Raw genomic sequence first — 19837 nt, forward strand, 5'->3', positions numbered from 1 at the left:
GAACCCAGTGAGGCCCAGAACCGTCAATAGTCGACTGGCAAGCATCTCGTCGTTGTGTTGGTGGGAGTATTGACTGGAATAGTGGTGTTTGGCGTTGTTTATTTGGGATCTGTGTAGGTGTGTATGTGCATGTGTTTCTATACTAAGGTGAAATCTCCAAGCAAGTGTGTGATCTTTTGTGTGAACGATCCCGGGATGGCAGCCCAAGTTCCTATATATCCCTTGACCTTCGCACGACGTTGTACCTTGACGATTTCATCAACATCCGGTTGAAGGATAACCCTTCAGGCGGGAAGAAGGAAGCTAGCGGACGTAGGTTCGTGACTGTCTCATCTTCTAGGCCATCTTCGTCGTCCTGCGCTGCCTTGGCGGATGCGCCCTATTTGCTAGTCCATGGTAGCCACAACTCCGACGTTGTTTGTCACTGACCAATTTGCCTAGACAAGAGGTCTAACATGGGCTAGATATGACATGATATCCACAGCTGTCATAGACGGAGCGCATCCGGTCGAGGTGGGCAGAATAGCGTGCGCCTCCCGTCCAGATGGGAAAATAACCGAGGGTCCTTTACGATCGAGGGTCATCAACGAAGTCAATGTCTGGAATGTTTTTTCCGTTTTCGAACCTTTCGATGTCTACCTCGTGGACCTTGCCGCAACAAGCAAAGCAAGGTTTTCTTCCCCTCCGCAGGTGTCGATGAGCGCACAATGAAAGGGGTTACGGGAGGTCGCACACTGACACAGCTCCTCTGTTTGTAAGACCGCTGAGTTCGTAAAAGAGCGGCGAGTGACCAAATGAGACAAGCAACGGCTTTTCCGTCGCTCTGTGGGATGACCCGCCAGACATTCCTCTGGTGGGCAGACGAAGGGTAATACCTCAAACGGGGCACCGTCATCAGGACTTCTTTGGGATCGCCCGTATGCGGAAACACCGGCAGATCTTTGGCAGCCTAGGCCACAATCTTCATGTTGTGTTGCCTTGTGGTTGTTCGCCAGCTACTACCGTAGAGGAGCGAGCTGGCATGACGGTCTCCGTATTGTTCGAGCTGAGACACTTGTCTAGACCGGGCGTCGATCTAGACCCTTACTGGTGAACTGTCTGGACGGATGAGTGTGGATCAATTGCCTCGATCTCTGCCTGAGAGGTCGAATCCGGAAAGGTTTGGCTAGACTGCTGAAGAGCGATGGTCCTTCGGTCCGTTTGCTGGAAGAAGCATCTCTAACAAACCGGCTTGGGCCGATTGCTAAGGTAAGCTTAAGAAGTTTACACGGGCTTATAACCTACCGGTAATCTCGCGAGTTGTGCTGAAGACATTGGCAAGGTGTGCAATGGCGAACCCATTTACCAATTTGGGAGGAATGCCACTCCAGGTTACTTCCAGGTGTGTGAGCTTCTTAGTCACTCTAGCGATTGACGGTTACCGTGATTGGTTTGACAGGAATAGCTTACTACTAGACGGCGAGCACGAAGAAAAAAATAGAGGGGCGTTTTGCGCACAAGGAAAGATCGTCTCGTGTCACTGCGGGTTAGAAGGATAGGTACTGTGTAAGTTTGTAACGTACAAAAACTGCGAATAGTATAGTTTAGATGGGTACATATTCCTTCCTGATCCGGTACAATGCATACCTGAAGCTGAGGAGCAACCCCTGTTTACTATCCTGAAAGGCCTCTTTTTGCTATTCGCCCAGAATAGTCCGCAATCGAACGCATGTCACAACTTTGACGGTGATTATGCGAGGGATCTTCGTTGACGAAGGCGATGCGCCGATACATTAGCACTAGTATGTGCCTCTACACTTCTGTTCTTCTTTAAGTTAGTTCTAGCTATGTTTAGATGTTGACGCTTCCTTGGTGACGATTTGAGACTGATTGGCACCATCTATCACGTGGGACGTAGATTTCTTGTATTGAGATATAAAGATGGATACAGCACTCTCCATTGACCTTCGCGAGGAAGGACTATAGTAGCAATTACTCTATAAGGTAAACACCAGAATTGAGTTCTTGATCTGCGTATCTCACCCGAAACGCCGCGCCCGATCACTGACTCTGTGATTTTGCTAGAGCGCTCGCCTAGAGTACAGAAAAAGGAAGGAATAAAACCCCTAGTTGCAATCACAGGTGGCATAAGTTGGCATAGCGATCTAATCTCTGACTACTTGGAGAATTCATACAGTAAAGGAGAGACTTGTAGCGTAGTGTTCTCGTGCCCAATCTTCACGACACAGATTCAACACCTTGGTGGTTGACTGAGTATAGAGCATCGTACTCCGCAGACCCCGCCGATATCGTCACCAGAAAGCCCCACCCCCACTATGACTACCCAAGTGAGGACACCCATCTGGGTTTGACGCCACAGCCCCCCTGCTCCACTGTGAAACGCTGTAATTGTGCACTTTTTAGAGCCTGGACAGCGTCGTATCCTCTCACACTCATCTCCAAATTGTTTGTTGTTGGTTCACAAAACTCACTCTGCCGCATATGAGTGTGCCCGTATTGTGTTGTCAGTATGGCGGCCGAAATCTACAATGACACAATTTCAGATAGGACACAGTGAGCTCAACCCCCAGTTACCTCGGGACCGTGTTCTCTTAGCCTGAAGGACTGACAGCATGTCACTCTATGCAGTCCTCTGAAAATATTCGATGCGGCCAAGAGCAAGGATAGGTTTCTGTATGTCTCGGCCCCTATGGTAAGATATAGCAAGGTACTCTCATCAAATACTCATCAAGAAAAATACATACACTGGAGACTCATGATGCTACAGCTTGCTTTCCGTCAAACCGTTCATGAATATGGAACCGACCTCTGCTGGACGCCAATGATCCTGTCCAAGGAGTTCAATCGCAACAAGTTTGCTCGTGACAGTGGTTTGTATCCCCGTACAGAGGGTAATTCGGCAGCTAACACACAGTTTCCAAGATCTGACGATATCGACCCGCGGGGTCCAACCTCCAACGATAGTTCAGTTTGGCTCCAGCAGCGCCCTCGAGCTCGCCCGCTCATCCTCACTCGCCGCCCCTTATGTTAACGGCGTAGATCTCAACTGCGGCTGCCCGCAGTCCTGGGCTTGTGCCGAGACGCTCGGTGCCGCACTCATGGAGAAGCGCGAGCTTGTCCGTGAAATGGTGGTCAGCACTCGCCAGCGCCTGGCCAGTGACGGATGGCATGTCGGTAAGGAGCGCGACATAGACAGTCCCAAGGGGAGGAGCATCAGCGTCAAGATCCGTGTTCATAAGGACCTGAGGTAAGTCGCTTAGCCCTGAGGGACGAGTTACTCTCCCTGGAGAAGCTCTCTGACCGAGATGTGCTAACGATATACAGGCGGACCATGGATTTCATCGACACAGTCATCGGCAACCCCCAGGACAGAAACATCGACTTCCTGACCATCCACCCCCGTACCCGTCACACGGCCTCCAGCATCCCTATTAATACCGAGTCCCTCGGCATCCTCCTCGACAAGTACGGCGACACCCTCCCTATCCTCCTCTCGGGCGACGTCTTTTCCATGGCGACCCTGCCCCTGTCAACAGTCTCCAGAGCGGCAGCACAGCCCTCGGAGCCGAAGACGATCAACGGCCACAACGGCTACACGGACTTCACTCCCAGCGGCACCAAGCTCGCGGGCCTCATGTCTGCTCGCGGCATCCTCGCCAACCCGGCCCTCTACGCCGGCCACGAGTCCTGCCCCTGGGAGGCCGTTGAGTCCTTCATGCGCCACGTCGTCCGCGCCCCGATGCCTGTGAAGCTGGTGCAGCACCACCTCCACGAGATGTGCGGACCCGGTATGGGCCCGGATAAGCGCGCGCTACTCAACAGGCAAGAGCGAGCAGCACTTCTCGGGCTCGACAACATGGTGGATGTCATTGATTTCATGGACGATGCAATCAACCGCAAGACAGGAAGGACGGATGGGCTCCGCCGCGAGGCCGTAGCTAGCTCAACAGTTCCTGTGCGGTGACCGTTTTGTTCCTGGGTCCACAATATGCTGCTTTTCCCCAATGTGATGGTTTTACTATGAGTAGAAAGCACTGATAAGGTATTATGCCTTCGGAAGCATCGCTCGCGTCATGACTTCAGCCAGACCACCACCCCATTAACGCCTTGTCCTTGGACATGCCATGAGTCTTTCCGCAAGCCAGAATGCTTGTTCTCGAAGCTGCCTTGAAAGGGGTCCCATATCGTACAACGGGGTTGACTCTGTGCCCCTGTTGGCCCCTTCCTTCTCTGAAACCTTGCCGTAAAATGGGATAGGCCTCCAAACCCGGTCCCTGAATAATTACAATAGTGTAAGCTGAAAGCCTAGTCCAAAACCTCTCCTTCATCTTCATCCGAGAGTCGAGCTCGTTTCTGGTCTCTGCCCTCGGAGTCCGAATCAACTTCCTTCCGCTTGCCGGGAGAAGTAGCACCGTTGCCGTTCGGCCTCTCCGGCTCCTTTAGAGTAGCCTGTGAGCCCGATTCGGTATTAGTGACATCGTCTCGGCCATTAACCCTAGCTTTCGGGCTCTGTGTCCCCCTGTCCAGCTCAAAAGGCGTGCCCGCTGTGGACGACAGGGCGTCCTGGCTCATTGGATCCCTTGGCTGTCTAGTATTGGCCAAGTCGAAGGCCGGGGAAGGCAAGGACGGGTTCTGCTTGCGGAGGGGGTTCTCGGTATAGAACTGTCGCACAATGTCGATGGCTTTTGCGCACTTCTCCTCGTTTCCTTTCAAGGCCTTCCACCAGGGTTCGCCATTGACGTCGTCAATCTTCTGATTGGTGTGTACACTGGCGAAAAAGATCGCGGTGATGGCAACATCGCGAGCCTCAAGCAGAAGGGGAATGGACGTAAGACAAGCGTCGCTGCAGAACGCCCAAGCCGACTGCCGGAGATGCTTGTTGTGGACAATTTCAAGCTGGCCGAGAAGCTCAAAGAGACGTTGGTATGGGTTCTCGACCATGAGATCAAACGTCAGGTACTCCAGCATGAGTTCCTCGTACATGAGAATGCTGTCCCTCCACCGCCAGTACTCTTTGCTCATCTCGTCAATCATAAGCTTGGGGTTCTTCTGAGCGACCTTTGCCACAGTAATGATAATCTCCTTCGTCTTCCGGCAGTTCTCCTCCGTCTTGTTCGCGAGAAATAGAGCCGTGGCCGCGATGTTCTGTTCAATCGATTCCGTCAGCAGTGGTTCAGCTTGAGCTTTCTCGACCCCTCGCTTTGATCTAGGAAGTGTGAAAGGCGCCTGACACTGATCAGACACGGCCAGGGTTGTCGCGAGAGATGATAGAAGGGGGCTTTTGTCTCACATAGTGGTGAATGCCACCCTTCTCTTCTACCATGCTGTAACGCATATAGAATCGGTGGAAGAAGACGCCTGCGACCCAGAGAGTGATCTGTGGCAGATCAAGCAAGACACCTGCTTGGTATATAAAATTGATACCCTTGGCTCTTCGCAATCGTTCTTCCGCCGGAGAAATGCCATCCAGAACACTCGGCGTGCTCAGCGTCTCGTCGGCAGTGAAGTACCACTGGTTGGGTGGGGGGCCTGGTGTCTGCGCCCTTGAGTGCTGTGGCGAGCGCGTATCACGTTGGGAAAGAGGTCGCGGTGGCGAAGTCCGGGAAGAGTGTGTAGGTGGCGATGGAACAGCTGGCGGAACATCGAGGCGACGCGCAGGAGATCGTGACAGTCGATCCGGTCGTGGCGGCCCCGGCGGCAGGTTAGGAGGCTGGTATGCCTCTCTAGACGGCCGATAGCGATCAATACTGGCCATCGCCGCGAGATTTAATACGCTTTCAAATCGGCAATTGGTGGAGTTGTCGTGATAAATTGGTCATAGGGGAGGAGTCGCTCGTTGTCGCAAGATGGGTTGGTGGTTGATTGATGATGAATGCGCCTTCCTTGGTTTAGCTGAGGTGGATTTTCGGCCCAGTTTGAACCCGTTATCTTATCGCCAGTACCACGTGATCAATTAAGACCCCGGTTTCTGTAGCTATCTATCCGTACCTACGTAGTAGGTCCGTGCGCACGGATCGAATTGCGTCAGGTACCTCGTAGGAAAGTACCTAGGCAAGTAGGTAACTATACTGAGAGCGCTCAAGAAGCTCCTGATAATTTGTTGATTTCTTGGGGGGTATCTTAGTAATCTATAGGACATGGCTCTCTCTTCTCTCCAACCAAACGATGCAGACCATCTCTCTAGAGACCCTCGCCGTCATTGCGGCCCCAAAGCTTCACCGTCCGGTCGTGTCCACCACTCACGATCCACTTTCCATCTCTGCTCACGTCCACGCTTGCGACAGGACCAGAATGTCCGCTCAGCGTCTGTATCAAGCCCCAGGTGTCGGCTGAGAAGATCTTGATCTTGGCGTCAAAGCCTCCAGACACAAAAAATGTACCGGCCTTCTTGGGTTGTTGTGCGCCCTTCTCATCGGTCACGGGAGGGGTCCCATCGATGGGGTCGTCCAACCCCCTGAACCATCGTATGTCAGAGACAGCTTTGGCGTGTGCTCCGAGGTTTGCTGTCCTCTGCACCTTCCGAATATCCCAGCATTTAATCCAACCGTCTGCCGATCCCGACAGTACCCTGTGTCCTTCAGAGCCCCAGTCGAGCGCGTAGATGGGTTGTATGTGTTCGTCTAGGATCATAACCGTTCTTCCTGAGCGCAGATCCCAAACACGGCCGATGCTGTCAAGACCAGCGCTTGCCAACAAGGAGCCGTCGGCGTTGAAGCTGACAGAGTACACGCCTCTGGAGTGGCCTTCCTGGAGGAGAAGCTCTGCAGTCGTCTCAACATCCCAGAGTCTCCATGTCGTATCATCCGAAGCCGACGCAACGTAGCGGCCAGAAGGATGGAACTCAACGCGTGACACTCTGCCGCCGTGACCAGTAAGCGTCGAAAGGGGAGTATCTTGATTCAAGGACCACAGGTGTACCGAGCCCTCGGCTCCTCCCGAAGCAAGGTTCACCGCATCTGGAGATACGTTGCTTTCCGGCAGTGTAGAGCCAGGGTACCATGAGATACCACTGATCTTCTGGGTGTGTCCTCGGAGGTTCATCTTTGCCTCCAGACTGGGAACCTCGATGAGCTTGAGGCCTCCTCCCCAGTTGCCCACCGCAACCATCTCTCCGTTCGGTGACAGTCTCGTCATGCTGATATGTCTATCGCCGGCTGTTTGGCTGCCCTGAAGCTCGAAACCTTGCAGCTTGTCCTTGATTTGTTTCCGGAACTTGACGTGTGTACGCAGAGGAATCGAGGCTTCAGCCTTCTGAAACTGGACCCGCCGTTTCGCTCTGGGGAGAGAATACTTCGCGATATCGATGCGCGCTTGGAGCAGTGCCTGGCCACCCGGTGTGTAAAATTCCTCATCCTGCTCGTCCGCGTCCTCGTCTGCGTCTTCCATTTCTACGTCGCCATTTTCGAGGCCGGTCATCTCATGTTGAATGGCGAGAAGGTTCCGGAGACGATCTCTGCGTTCGGGCTTGCCTTCTCCAAACAATGTGATCGGTTCGCCCATCTCCCGGAGCTTCGCCCGCACTCTGTTGTCGTCCGTAGGTACCGCGATGCTAGCAGCCAACTTCTTCCTTTCCATCTGCGCCAGGACGGCGGACGCCTTTTCAGGCGCGGCGCCGGAGAAGGCCGAGGGAATCTCATAATCGTGGTCTGTGGGAATGTCCTCCAGCGCAATGCCTCGATCTTCGTCCATCGCCTCCTCGACGTAGGCTTGTCGCGACGGGTGCATCATGTTGGGCGGAAGGGGGGCGTTTGGCCCAAATGCGCGAGTAAGGTGGTAGGTGTCTTTCGGCGAGCGGAAAATGGAGGGTTCGGAGGAAGTTGGCGAGCTTTGGGAGGAAGTGGTTGAGCTTCAATGGCAGCCTGGCGGGAAAATAATCTGGGGATGCTTTGCAAACAGTCTCGAGAGTTAAGCTTGCATACCAGCCATGGCTGGAGATCCGCTGTGAAAATTCTCGGCAACGGTGCTTCTTTTGGCCGTTCCATGATTCCCAGGCACAGAATCCACCCCACACTTCCTTCTCGAATGCACATGGCCCCTGGGCTGTCTGGGACCTCCAAGCTTAGGAAAGTCGTATTTAACTTTAGCCAACATAAACTGCAACAAATGTTGGAATGTTTTCAAAAACCAGCTTAATCTACAACACAGAATATATGGGGATGATTAACATCATGTCTCGTTTCAATGCACGCTACAGTCGAGCTTTCGGCGCAACACCCAACACTGCCGTCTGTCTAACACGGCTCAACACTTCATCCATTACAGCACCCAGACGCTTTATCGCCCAGTCGCTGATTTGATGATGCAACATGACCCTTTTCCCATCGAGCCTGATGCCATACCGTCTCCCTGTTTCGTTCCACTCGCTTGTCTCGATACCACACCCTCCGAGGTCCAGCCAAACCATGTTGGTCTCGATGGGCTTCAGCACTATCCCTCCTCTCACCACCCACATTCTTCCGACTTCCTGTGCCATAGTCCGACTGATATCAAGCACAGCTCGGGAGTCTCGGGGCCCAAGTCCAAAGTTCTCGACAACGGCCTGCCGTGCTGCAGCAACGAGGACACCTGCCTGCCTCATGCCGCCTCCGATGCTCTTGCGCAACCGCCGCAGACTCTTGATCAGACCAGACGAGCCGAGGACCATGGCCCCCATCGGCGCGCCCAAGTTCTTGCTGAAGTCCACCGTCAACACGTCGCAGCATCTGCCAAAGTCGTCCAGGCTACCCGCCCCGGCTGAGACTGCCTCCCACAGTCGCGCCCCGTCCATGTGGACGGCGATACCATGTGCCGAGGCCCATTCCTTGATCTTGTGCAGCTCCTCCAAAGGGATTATTATCCCTGAACAGGTGTTTTCTATGCTAATCACTCGTGTCGGACACTTGTGGACGTCGTCCGTGACAGCAGCGTGCTTCTTGACGTCGTCAAGGGTGAGATAGAGCCCGTTTCTGGGGCGGATCCCCTGAACCATGGCTCCCGACAAGTGTGCAACTCCTCCCGCCTCCCAGTGGATGATGTGGGAGTTGGTATCGGCGAGGATGGCGTGGGGCGGTTGGTGTAGGAGAGCGCGAAGGGCAAGTTGGTTCGCCATTGTGCCCGAGAGGACAAACGCCGCTCTCTCGTGCCCACATATCTTTGCCATTTCCTCTTCAAAGTCTCTCGTTGTCGAATCCTCGCCGTAGACATCATCATGGAGCGTTGTTCGGGAAATTGCAAGCAGCATGCCTCGGGAAGGTGTTGTAATCACGTCGCCTGCATCTAACGTTAGAACGCTGCTGGCTCTAAGAGGAGCATGAGATGAGAACAGGAGAACTACAGTAAACAACGAGGGGTATTTGAGGTTAACCTACTCCTAAAGTCAAACGCTGCACCAGTCGCCTGAGGAGACCCCCAAAGCATAGCGCTGGACTCGTTGTTGGTCATGATTTTCTATGTCTTAGCCCAAGAAAGGTTGCAGACAACTGTCGCTGGGATCTATGAGGGGGATTGATGGCTGCAGGATATTTAAGACGTCGGGGAACAGTCCTACGCAAGGGCGATTTATAATCGATCGCATCTGTTAAGATATGTCTTGCCGACAAGCGGGCTCCTTTGCTAGACCATTGCGCCACAGATGTGAATTGTCACAAACAAGTTACTCACGTCATTGATGATTGATAGGGAGCTGTGACACGGAGTCGTTTCCATCGCACGCGAGGTCATGCGTTCAGCCTAGGCACATCTTACCAAAAAGACACTCGCTTGTCTGATCACAGCTGAACGATCCTCGAGGCAAGGGTCTAGGACCCAAGTCGATGGGTTCCATAATCCTTCAATATCAAAGCTCCCGTGTACAGCATATCCTTAGACTCGAAAAAGCACTCTCGCCATGCATCGTACCCCAGAGCACAATATCGTGTTACGATTGGCTAGGCCGCCGATGCGCCGCCTACAAGTGCTTATGGCAGATGTAACCATTTCAGGTCTTACATGCAGCCGGCATCGCGGTGCTCTATGACTCCTACAGTCAGAAAAGGGGCCTCGAGGATCGCAAGGGATGCCAGCAGTCAAAGTTTGCAAGGGCAGGGCTGGCCTAAGGATTTTATGTCTTTGCCTGTTTGGGAGGCTGACATATTCAGGTCTGCCTCTTGGGCACTTCTCCAAGTTGAAGACTGGCGAGCGAGTTACATCCCTTTCTTGGCCTAATGATGTTTGGAAAATGAAGTCGTCAAGTGGGCAGAGCGGCATATAAGCCCTTGAAAGGAGGTGTTAACGTCCTGGAGACTGGAAAGACGTAGGGTTTCTCGCCGCCATCTCTCCCCAGTCACCCACCAGTCTATTCACTCGTTCACCCAGTCGGCAGAAAACGCCGCTTGCCAGACCGACTTGACAACTTGTATTCTCTCGTTCTGCGTGGACTTAGGTTACCATGGTCCTTGATATACACAACTCCCGGGAGGTTCACTACGAGAAGCGTACCTATGCTGTCGCCGAGGCAGACGAAACGGCAATTCTGGCACAGTATGGTGCCGAAAGACGGGCAAATGGACTCATCAACTGGCAACGAGACTGCAAGGCACATCCGAGAAACTGGTCGACAAGGAGGAAGATATTTGACACCGCCGTCATCGTCTTGTTTGAACTTTACACGTGCGTATTTGCACGTCTGTGGTCCCTCGCATTCTTTACTGTAGTTGACATGACTTAGAACCATCATAAGCACAACAGGGGTAGGTTATCACGTCATATCTCTACTCTCCCCCAAAATCATGCAAACGCGGTTCGCCTGGCGGCACGACCCGAAAGGCGTTCTATCCCCTTGATTGACGCCATATCAACCCATTTGTTAATATGTGATGCGGTGATATGCTTAGTCGAAAGTCATGGCTAGAATGACATCCTGCATTAGTGCTAACCCGTCGCGTAGGCTGTCGCCGCCACGGAAGCTGCCGCCGACTATGGACTTGGCCGGCAAGCATCCTTAGTCGGGTTTACGCTCATGTCAGTCCTCAATTCCTACGACTGAAAGTCGGAGAATTTGCTCACCACAGGACAGGTACCAACTCGGCCAAGCAGTAGGGGGGTTCTTAATCCCCCCCTTTTCCGAGCTCTTCGGCCGCCGCCTCCCGTATCTCGTCTCCTGCGTCGCCTTCTGCGTCTCCTGCCTCCTCATCGGTGTCGTGCACTCCCCGGCAGCAGTCTACGTTGGCCGCTTCGTCGCAGGCCTTGCCTCAGCCGTGCCGTCCGTGGTCATCGCCGGCAGCGTGGAGGACATGTTCAACACGAAGCGGCGGGTATGGATCATTGTGCTCTGGAACGCGGGGACCACGGTCGGCTTGTGCTTCGGACCAATCTACGCCGCCTACATCTCCGAGGCCGCAGGGTGGCGGTGGATCTTCTATAGCGCGACAATCGTCACAGCGGTTCTGTTCATCGCCCTCTGCGGGATCAGGGAAAGCAGACCGAGTATTTTGCTGGGCGGAATTATCTGGCAGATCAAGAGAGAGACAACGATACAGGAGCTGGCGTGGCATAACCCAGACGAGGCGCGAAATTGGCGTGCCTTGGTCCGGATAAGTGTCGTCAGGCCTGGCAAGATCTTGCTCACAGAGCCGCTGGTCATCATGGTCGCGCTCATCTCGGCGTCGTCATGGGGTATGATCTACTTGTTCACCGAGTCGCTCACCGTAGTCTACCTCTCTCTCGGGTTTACCAAGACCCAAGCTTCACTGCCTTTCCTGGCCATTGCCGTCGGCGTGCTCTTCACATCTCTCCCCCGTTTGTGGGATATGAAGATCGTCCGGGACCGCCAACGTATGAAAGCGCCTGTCCAACCGTAAGGCGCCTCCAAAGCTCCTACGTAGGACCCGTACAAGAAAGAAACTTACGTGCGACCAACAGAGAAGACAAAATCATGGGGTTCGCCTTCGCTGCGCCGGCCCAAGCCATCGGCCTCGCTTGGTTCGCCTGGACGATCCCGCCGGCGGTAGGCGGCGTGCACTGGATGGTTCCAACGGCGTCCCTCGTGCTCGTAGGCTTCGCGGTCAACGAGACGGCGCACACGCTCAGCGGATACCTCGCCGACTCGTACCTGCTCTACTCGGCATCGGCGTTTTCGGGGCTGGCGCTCGTACGGGCCGTCGCGTCAGGACTCATGCCGCTCGTTGCGCAAAAGATGTACGCCGGGATGAACGCCAACGTTGCAGGCTCAGTGCTCGCGGCTTTGGCGGCAGCATTTTGCGTCACCCCGTGGCTGTTCTTCCGGTTCAGCATGCGATTGAGGCAAAGAAGCCCGTTTGCGAAATTTAGTCTGGAGACGCACCACCAGACGAATATAGAGGAGAACTAGGGCCCATGCCTGAGTGCATCCTGGTGGATGTGGTTAGTGGTGTGTGTATCCATCGTATTGCGTGCTCAGAGCAGATCGTCGCGATTCCAGCAGGGTTCCATGGTTGCGGAGGATGGAGCACCTTATTTGGTGGGAACCGGTGGGGAAGTGGGAAGCCGTTCGTGGTTGCTGCGACGAACTCGTGTTTCCGGCGCTGCAAGTCAAATTCATATCGGAAACACACCATCTGAATGGTTACCCAGCATTGCACGAACGTCAAGCTGGCAGTACACATGGACATTCGTCCAACGTCAATCTGGGACAGAGAGTGCCCGTATTCTTGATCCGTCCACTGGCGGAGTCCGGAACGAGCTTTGCCATCTCAAAGTGAGACACGATGCTCGGGCCAGTGTTGCATTCTGCTCGATCTAGAAGGCGTCGACAATGTGAACCCGTCCGAGACAACGCCTCAGTGTCATTTCCTCGTCTCAGCCAGTCTTTGTTGTTGAACTCTGCGCGAGACGTCACTTCATGCCAGCAGGCCAGCATGCATTGAAACCTGGAATAACTGTAATGCTCCTCCTCTATGTGTCTCCTTTGGCATATCTCGACAGTAAGTTGCGCAAAGACCACACATGTTCAAGACAGGGCCGGTGCACAAAAATTAGCAAGGGAGGAACGCTAGCGAGCGGCCGACGCTATTATGTACGTGTTTGATAATGGATGAACAAGTCCGTTGTCAGATCACTCCAGGCATGAGGGGCACTCCACCTTTCAGCCACAATTGGAAGGACGCCATCATGCTCATGCTTACTCTTTCTGCAAGACAACTACGCAGTAGTGTTCGGCGGACTCCTGAGCTAATTACCTCAATCTAGGTACCTAGCTAGGTAGTCTGGAGGGATGGGACGATTTCTATCTTGCTTCCGTTCTCACGCGGGGAGAGAGGTAAAAGTCGGTGGACTTCCGCCTGGCCCGGAGCAAATGGTTAATCACGGCCATGCACTCACTGTATGCTACCTTCCCGCTCTGCCGACATGGCCAACTGCTTTTGGAAAGAGAGTGAGAGAGAGGTGACATGCTGAGTGTCCGATGCTATCCGGGCCAAGACACGGATGAGGAAGGCCCAGACCTGCAAGAGGAGGGGGTGTCAGTCAGACATGCCTCTACATTAAGTTCCAGGGTAGGCAGAGACAGACAGGAAATAACGAACCGATGGGGAAAAAAAACTTAACAAGAAAAGCCCACCCAGGGAGTTCGGGCTGAAATGGGAACAAGGCAAAGAAAGTACCTCAGTATGTTACGGATGATGGGTCCAGCCCCTGCGCCTGCCCAATGAAGTGTCGAGACAAGGCCCCAGCGCGGCTTCCCGAAATTTGGCTTCCGCCTGCCAATGCCACCCCTCCCTCCTTCCCCTCCACCCGGCGGGAAAAGTGAGGTGAAGGTGGAAGTGGTAGGCCCAGTTGTTGGCTGCACGCTCTCATGTGAATGAAAAGTCACTTGCTGACATGGGCTCGCGCTCTGGTTGGCCGACGCACTCGCTACATCCCCCCGGCCTAGGGAACCGGCCTAGGCGGGCTGAATTTTCCTGGATTTTTGTTCACTAGGAACGCCAGGCCCTGTTTCGACTCCTTTCCCTTTTTCCTCCCTCTTCTACCAACACCATCTGGGTGATTACAACCTCCCTTCCACTCTCGATATGTCTAGTTGACTGACCGCCGTCCCAAGAAACCCGACCAACCACCAATGCATAGTAAAAAGGAATCGTACGACATCTCCAGCTCATTCTTCCGCCGCCAGATGCGCAGCCCGAGCCACCAGAAACTCCATAGAAACTACGACTCCGAGCCGCGCGCCGACCCCGAGCGACGACGAGGCACGCTTCTTGTGCTTCGCATTTAAACTCCTCACCAAAGTGAGAGTTTTCACCAGTCCAGGGCGCGATCGGCACTCCGACGCGCGCCCCTCGTTTACGAGCAACATTCACTACTACAAGGAGCGTCCTCCCTAAATAACCTCACCACCCCCACCGAGATCATGATTGCCAAGGCGACGCCCGCACTCAACACGGTGCGCGGCTTCCAAAACACCCCCGTCACCTCCGGCGACGAGGACTCCGACTACGGTGTCTGCGCTAGCCCGCCCCCCTCTTCCAAGAAGCGCGGCGGTCGGCCCGCCCACATCGACGACGTCGTCAGCGCCAACTGCAGCCCCATCATGCGCGGCGCCTCCTCCCCCGCTGTCTCCGGCATTGCGAAGCTTCGCCTGCAGATGGAGCCCCTCAGCCTTGACGCCTCCTCCCGGACGAGCACTTTGACTCTGAACGGTAGCAACGGCCACGGCGGCCCCTACAAGGGACTTGGCATCAGCAGCGCCGTCATGAGCCGCTGCGGCAGTCAGGATGGCAGCCAGAGTGAGGCCGGCAGCGAGCGCTCCGAAAGTGGGTCTACGAGCTACGAGATCAACCTGGAGCATGACTACGTCGATGAGAGCGTCCGGGATCGCACTGGGCAGATTATCCCTATCGAGAACAACAAGGATGTGCAGCGCAAGATGACGGCCGACGACTTCGAGCCGCTCCGGTGCCTGGGCAAGGGTACCTACGGCACGGTGCTGCTGGTCAAGCAGCGCAACACCGGCAGGCTCTACGCCCAGAAGCAGTTCAAGAAGGCTTCTCTGACGGTGCACAAAAAGCTCATCGAGCAGACCAAGACGGAGCGCCAGATTCTTGAGTCGGTTAACCGACACCCTTTCGTCGTCAAGCTCTACTATGCCTTCCAGGACCACGAGAAGCTGTACCTGATCCTCGAGTACGGCCAGGGCGGCGAGCTCTTCACCCACCTGAGCACTGAGAAGATGTTCGCTGAGCCCGTCGCTGCCTTCTATATGGCCGAGATGCTGCTGGCCATTTCCCATTTGCACAGCACCTTGGGTGTTGTGTACCGTGACCTGAAGCCTGAGAACTGTTTGCTGGATGCCGAGGGTCACCTGCTGCTTACCGACTTTGGCCTTTCCAAGGTCGCGATCGATACTTCCGAGGACCACTGCAACTCCATGTTGGGAACGGTCGAGTACATGGCCCCCGAGGTCATCCAGGGACAGAAGTACGGAAAGGCGGTCGACTGGTGGTCTTTCGGTGCGCTCGGCTACGACTTGATGACTGGCAACCCGCCCTTCCGCGGCGGCAACCACGCCAAGATTCAGCAAAACATTGTGAAGCAGAAGCTCGTCATGCCGTATTTCCTAAGCCCCGACGCCAAGGATCTCCTGACACGCCTGCTCAGGAAGGATCCGAAGAAGCGACTTGGCGCCAACATGCCCAAGGACCTCCAGACGATGAAGGGCCACCGTTTCTTCAACAAGATCAACTGGAAGAAGCTTGAGGCCAGAGAGGTCGAGCCGCCCATCCAGCCCATGATCACGGACCCCGAGCTCGCCGAGAACTTTGCGCCCGAGTTCACTGACTTGTCTCTGAGCCCCGTCATAACGTCCAAAGACCCGTGGAGCGCCATGTCAGCCAAGGAGGATGACCCCTTTGGCGGCTTCAGCTTCGTTGCGTCGAGCAGCATGCTGGAGAGCCACGCGTTTCGATTCTCCACCGAGGTCTAGAGAGGGTGCGTAGCGTAGTAGCGCCCAACGAAAGAGCTTAGAGTATCTATACGGCGTTGGTAGGCGCGAACGGTCTTGAGTGAGGATAAACGATGCGGAAAGGAAAAGTATAGAATCTTAACTGGGAGCTGGCGCCGGTGAGCAGTCTATCCTGTAGCGCGTTATTGAAACGAAGCAAGCAAACAGATCAGACTTGGGCATGGGCGCCGAGTCTAGTAGTTGAGCATTCGGGTATCGGAAAACGGCACATAATCGTTATTTGCATTTGGTCCTTTCTCCTTCTTTTCCGAGGGAACGCTAGTCGTAGTTTGTACGTTTCTTACCGAGTCGGTCAAGGGGCATTGTCCCCAATAGAATCCAATAGACACGAGCTTGGGTTCCTTGAGTGCTTCAGTAAAGTGGCAAACGGGCGAGCATTAGACTGATCGGCTACCTCGTTCCCATGATGCTTTTGTCTCATTTTCTTAACTTGATGGTGATAATGATAAATTCCCGGTTCCCGGTCGTATAGTAAATTAATTTCCCCCCGTGGGTCGCTTTTGGATGACCAACCTCTCGCTCCATGTGATCCTGCCATCCCTTGGTCCGCCGGGGCTCGGTTCTTGGCGGGCAATTTGTATGTCCAGGGCCATGAAAAGCCGGACCTGCCAGATTGCTGAATCGAAAGTAGACCCTCCCCCCCCCAAACCTCCTTCCGTCACCCTGCCTTGCACGCAGGAACAAGGTCTGTTAGTCACTTTTGGTTAAACAAGTGTTTGCGATTAAGCGGGCTCGCCCGGCGCGTGGTAGCATCAGCCCATCGGGGATTCGTAAGAGCAGCCCCGACCGCGTGTTGTTCCAAGATGCGCGAACCGGATGACATCCCCTCCAACCTTCTCCCCCCGAAAAAGAAGAAGAAGAAAAAAGTAAGAGAAAAAGAAGAAGAAGAAGAAGAAGAAGAAGAGCGCCGGGTCTTCCGCCACGCCGTTTCGGTGGTCCGGGCAAGAAGGAGACGTGAAAACTCGGATCGCTCCGCTGACGTACGCGGCAAAGCTGGTCGGACAACATCACGCTGGCTTGCATACCGAAGGATGCCGTTGGTTCGGGGAGGCTGGCCGTGTGTTTCATGGCCAAAGTCGTTGGAATGGGGGGGTGGGAGGTGGGGAGGAATACACGCCCCCGAGCGGTTGCTGTCGACGTCGGCATCGGACGACTAGGGGTGCTCATCTCGTGTCACCTGGCATCCGCCGCCGCCGTCGTCGTCGTCTCTTCATCTCCGTTGGCGTGGCGGTGTGTGTCGTACAGGGACATCTCGGGCGCGATTGAAGAGGCGCAAGAAATTTTTGACATTTGATGGGGTCAGTAAAACTGTTTCATGTCGACGAGAGATTGGGCGGCCATGGATGTTTGGTCACGTTTTGGGCAGTCTAGGTATGCTCTTGAGTCATCGTCACGGATGGATCCCAACGTTGATCGAGCTGTCGGGGTTAGTGGAGCCCGAGGAGAGCGACTTCCGAGGAAAGGGCTTTACGAGCGCCGTTTTGAGGGCGAACAAACCCATGCTGCCAGGCCCGGGGTTGGGGGTAAAAGCAGTTGGTAGGCAGGCTACCTACCTTGTTCAGGGAAAGCTAAAATGGCGAGTCGTTAACCGCTCAGCCTCTGTGCTGCCAAGGAAGTTTAGGGGTTTTGGTGAAGACTAATATACTACCTACCTAGACGGCCTGTAAAATGTGGATAAACGGTAATGAGTGTACTAAACCACGGATACTGCCTATCTGGGTACGGATAGGCAGTTTACATACGGATACTCCGTATGCGTCTGGTAGTTGCGGATGTGGGGTCGGAGCAACTCTCAATCGGCGCGGGGTGATTGTTGCACCATTCCCCAGACGCGGCGTTGCCATGGATGGCGACTCAGTCGCCAGCTTAGCCGACCTCTGGGGCCAGGGCAAGGCAATCTCTCGTCGGGCGGCCCGACGTATCCTGCCTCCTACCTTTGCATCGGCTACACAGCCGGTCACCGCAGCCGGATTGGTACATCCAGATCGGCATACCCACCAAGCCGATCGTCGTGGGGTGGTCATGAGCAACCAGTCATTGTCGAAAAACCTTGCCGTGGCGGCGCCGTGACAGGTGCCGTGACAGCGGCGTAACAACTTGCGTGGGTGGCACGAGAGGGTTTTGTTTTTTTGGAAACTTTTTGCAATTCGCAACGAGTTGCCCCCAGGGTTTCGTTTCTCGGTGTTTGGAGTAAACGGTCGTGCGCCATCGTCCAACGTATTGTAAGCATTAGCAGCTTTCCCGCTGTTGCAGCGAGCCTTGGGAGAAGGGATTATGTTGGGATTTACCCAGAATGGACGGCTCTGTGCCGAAGCACATGTCCATTTCTGGCATTGGCATATTCAAGTTTTAGATCTGGGGAGATGGACAGACTGCAACTCTATCAGAGATCCCTGACATATAGAAAGAGATTAGACTATACTATCAGTACGGATACAGTCTACCTACAGCGTTGGAGCCCTCCCTTGGTACGGACTCGGACGGGTCGAGTGCCTCCACTCTTACAAGCAAGCAAAATCGTCGGTGGGAATATTGGCATCGTGTACACGGTGTAAAGTAGAGCCTTGAGCCACATGGTGACGCAATTCTGTACCGTTTCCGGCGATAGGGCATTTGCATGTGTGTGTGTGTGTGTGTGTGTTTTTGTGTTTGTGTGCTGTTTGCGCCTTGCTGAGAAGTGCCTACTAGAACGTCACTGGCTTTAGACCTGCATCCTTCAAGCAATAAGCGGAACAAGTCAGACGATGTCCGTCCGGAATACACGAACTTCAGCGTGTCATCATTCGGTCCGAGTTACCCGTACCCGTATCGAGGCTTGGGCGTCTTGGTTAAGAGACAAACCCTATCGCAAAAAAAAATAAAAAATTGAAGTGTATCTCGGATATGCGTGCGTCATTGTCGAGGCAAAGCAGCCGAGGAAAGCACCCAGCCAGCATTGCCTGCGCAGTGTTAAACCGATAGTTGGGAAACCATACATGGGTAGCATCGTTTGTGAGCCCGATGTGTGCAGTAGTAAAGTTTCATGTTTTGGAAATGGCGTCAAAAGCGCGCGGGTATTCAGGCTCTAGTCGAATCCTTCCTGTTCGGGCAATCGGCTTGGCATCTCTTATCAAAGCCCAGCGAGGGCGGCTGGCGGCTCTTGGGTGACCTGTCCATCTGTCTTGTCTGGCCCGTAGCTCAACGCCCGTTCCACGTGCCCGAGTGCAAAGCAATTGGAGGTTAGCCAGGGAAACCATTGCGCGGCCTGCATTGGTGGCCATCCATGCATGTCCTACTGATGCGGGCTAGATAGAGTATTAGACATGTCGGGACGGATGTACGGAGTACAGCTGGTTTAGTAGGGCGGTTTGATCGTCTCGACTGCAGATGCCCAGGTTGCCTGTGCAAGTACGTACCACGAATCCGTCCTTGTAGGTACTTACAATCACATCGCCGAGAGACCTCGAGGCTTTGTGAATAAGGGTGACCTTTGGGGATGAAAATAGCACCGCCCGTTCCGTCGGCGACGCTGACGATTTCTGGCCGAGATGCAGCCACACAAACAAAAAAAAAAGTCGACGAGTGCCGAGAGGTGCGGCATGCGAAATTACACTAACGTCCTCGGCAAATAATAACAGCATCAACAACAATAACAACAACAGACGCACGTTGTAAGTCGTGTAAGTGTAGGTAGGTATCTATCTCCATCAGCCAACAATGCAAGTCCAGGGCATTGTTGCTTCCGTCTGTGATACAGTTTTGTGTATCCGTCCGTAGTAGGTAGGCACGTCTGTACATATGTACCGCTTGCTTGGTCCACCCGCGACTCCCCTCTCCCCCTGGCTGCCAGGCTCCGTGGCCCCCTTCCTCTCCCATGCGCCTCTTGGCTTCCCCCCACCCCGGTGA

The 19837-nt window shown here is 54.3% G+C and overlaps 8 protein-coding genes across 8 annotated transcripts; 4 read left to right on the top strand and 4 right to left on the bottom strand.

Moving 5' to 3' along the window:
* Positions 1-2509: 2509 nt before the first annotated feature.
* On the top strand, positions 2510-3964 carry LY79DRAFT_664785 (dihydrouridine synthase; the record flags this gene model as incomplete). The annotated part of the gene is made up of 5 exons (XM_060562959.1): positions 2510-2553; positions 2629-2692; positions 2768-2870; positions 2923-3247; positions 3325-3964. 5 exons carry the CDS (start codon positions 2510-2512, stop codon positions 3962-3964), a joined length of 1176 nt encoding a protein of 391 aa, XP_060421010.1.
* A 341-nt stretch (positions 3965-4305) lies between these two features.
* LY79DRAFT_664786 (cyclin-K) lies at positions 4306-5755 on the bottom strand (the record flags this gene model as incomplete). The annotated part of the gene is made up of 2 exons (XM_060562960.1): positions 4306-5145; positions 5291-5755. 2 exons carry the CDS (start codon positions 5753-5755, stop codon positions 4306-4308), a joined length of 1305 nt encoding a protein of 434 aa, XP_060421011.1.
* Positions 5756-5878: 123 nt separating this feature from the next.
* On the bottom strand, positions 5879-7901 carry LY79DRAFT_533858 (WD domain-containing protein). The gene has a single exon (XM_060556389.1). The coding sequence runs from the start codon at positions 7726-7728 to the stop codon at positions 6181-6183; it is 1548 nt and encodes a 515-aa protein (XP_060421012.1). The 5' UTR covers positions 7729-7901; the 3' UTR covers positions 5879-6180.
* Position 7902: 1 nt separating this feature from the next.
* LY79DRAFT_533859 (beta-eliminating lyase) lies at positions 7903-9895 on the bottom strand. The gene is made up of 2 exons (XM_060556390.1): positions 9348-9895; positions 7903-9249 (listed from the first exon to the last, which is right to left on the bottom strand). Exons 1-2 carry the CDS (start codon positions 9418-9420, stop codon positions 8189-8191), a joined length of 1134 nt encoding a protein of 377 aa, XP_060421013.1. The 5' UTR covers positions 9421-9895; the 3' UTR covers positions 7903-8188.
* A 510-nt stretch (positions 9896-10405) lies between these two features.
* LY79DRAFT_585920 (major facilitator superfamily transporter) lies at positions 10406-12325 on the top strand (the record flags this gene model as incomplete). Its single annotated transcript, XM_060560559.1, has 5 exons — positions 10406-10626; positions 10685-10706; positions 10904-10977; positions 11033-11812; positions 11878-12325. The coding sequence occupies 5 exons, from the start codon at positions 10406-10408 to the stop codon at positions 12323-12325; spliced, it is 1545 nt and encodes a 514-aa protein (XP_060421014.1).
* Positions 12326-14341: 2016 nt separating this feature from the next.
* On the top strand, positions 14342-15913 carry LY79DRAFT_664790 (kinase-like domain-containing protein; the record flags this gene model as incomplete). The annotated part of the gene is made up of 1 exon (XM_060562961.1): positions 14342-15913. One exon carries the CDS (start codon positions 14342-14344, stop codon positions 15911-15913), a length of 1572 nt encoding a protein of 523 aa, XP_060421015.1.
* A 1289-nt stretch (positions 15914-17202) lies between these two features.
* Positions 17203-18169, top strand: LY79DRAFT_22572 (uncharacterized protein). The gene is made up of 2 exons (XM_060551641.1): positions 17203-17535; positions 17609-18169. The coding sequence occupies exons 1-2, from the start codon at positions 17296-17298 to the stop codon at positions 18020-18022; spliced, it is 654 nt and encodes a 217-aa protein (XP_060421016.1). The 5' UTR covers positions 17203-17295; the 3' UTR covers positions 18023-18169.
* A 603-nt stretch (positions 18170-18772) lies between these two features.
* On the bottom strand, positions 18773-19682 carry LY79DRAFT_22808 (uncharacterized protein). Its single transcript, XM_060551651.1, has 2 exons — positions 19348-19682; positions 18773-19236 (listed from the first exon to the last, which is right to left on the bottom strand). The coding sequence occupies exons 1-2, from the start codon at positions 19570-19572 to the stop codon at positions 18973-18975; spliced, it is 489 nt and encodes a 162-aa protein (XP_060421017.1). The 5' UTR covers positions 19573-19682; the 3' UTR covers positions 18773-18972.
* Positions 19683-19837: the final 155 nt, after the last annotated feature.

Source organism: Colletotrichum navitas (assembly GCF_030913465.1).
Source record: "Colletotrichum navitas strain CBS 125086 chromosome Unknown LY79scaffold_1, whole genome shotgun sequence".
In the NCBI taxonomy this organism is placed as follows: Eukaryota; Fungi; Ascomycota; class Sordariomycetes; order Glomerellales; family Glomerellaceae; genus Colletotrichum; species Colletotrichum navitas.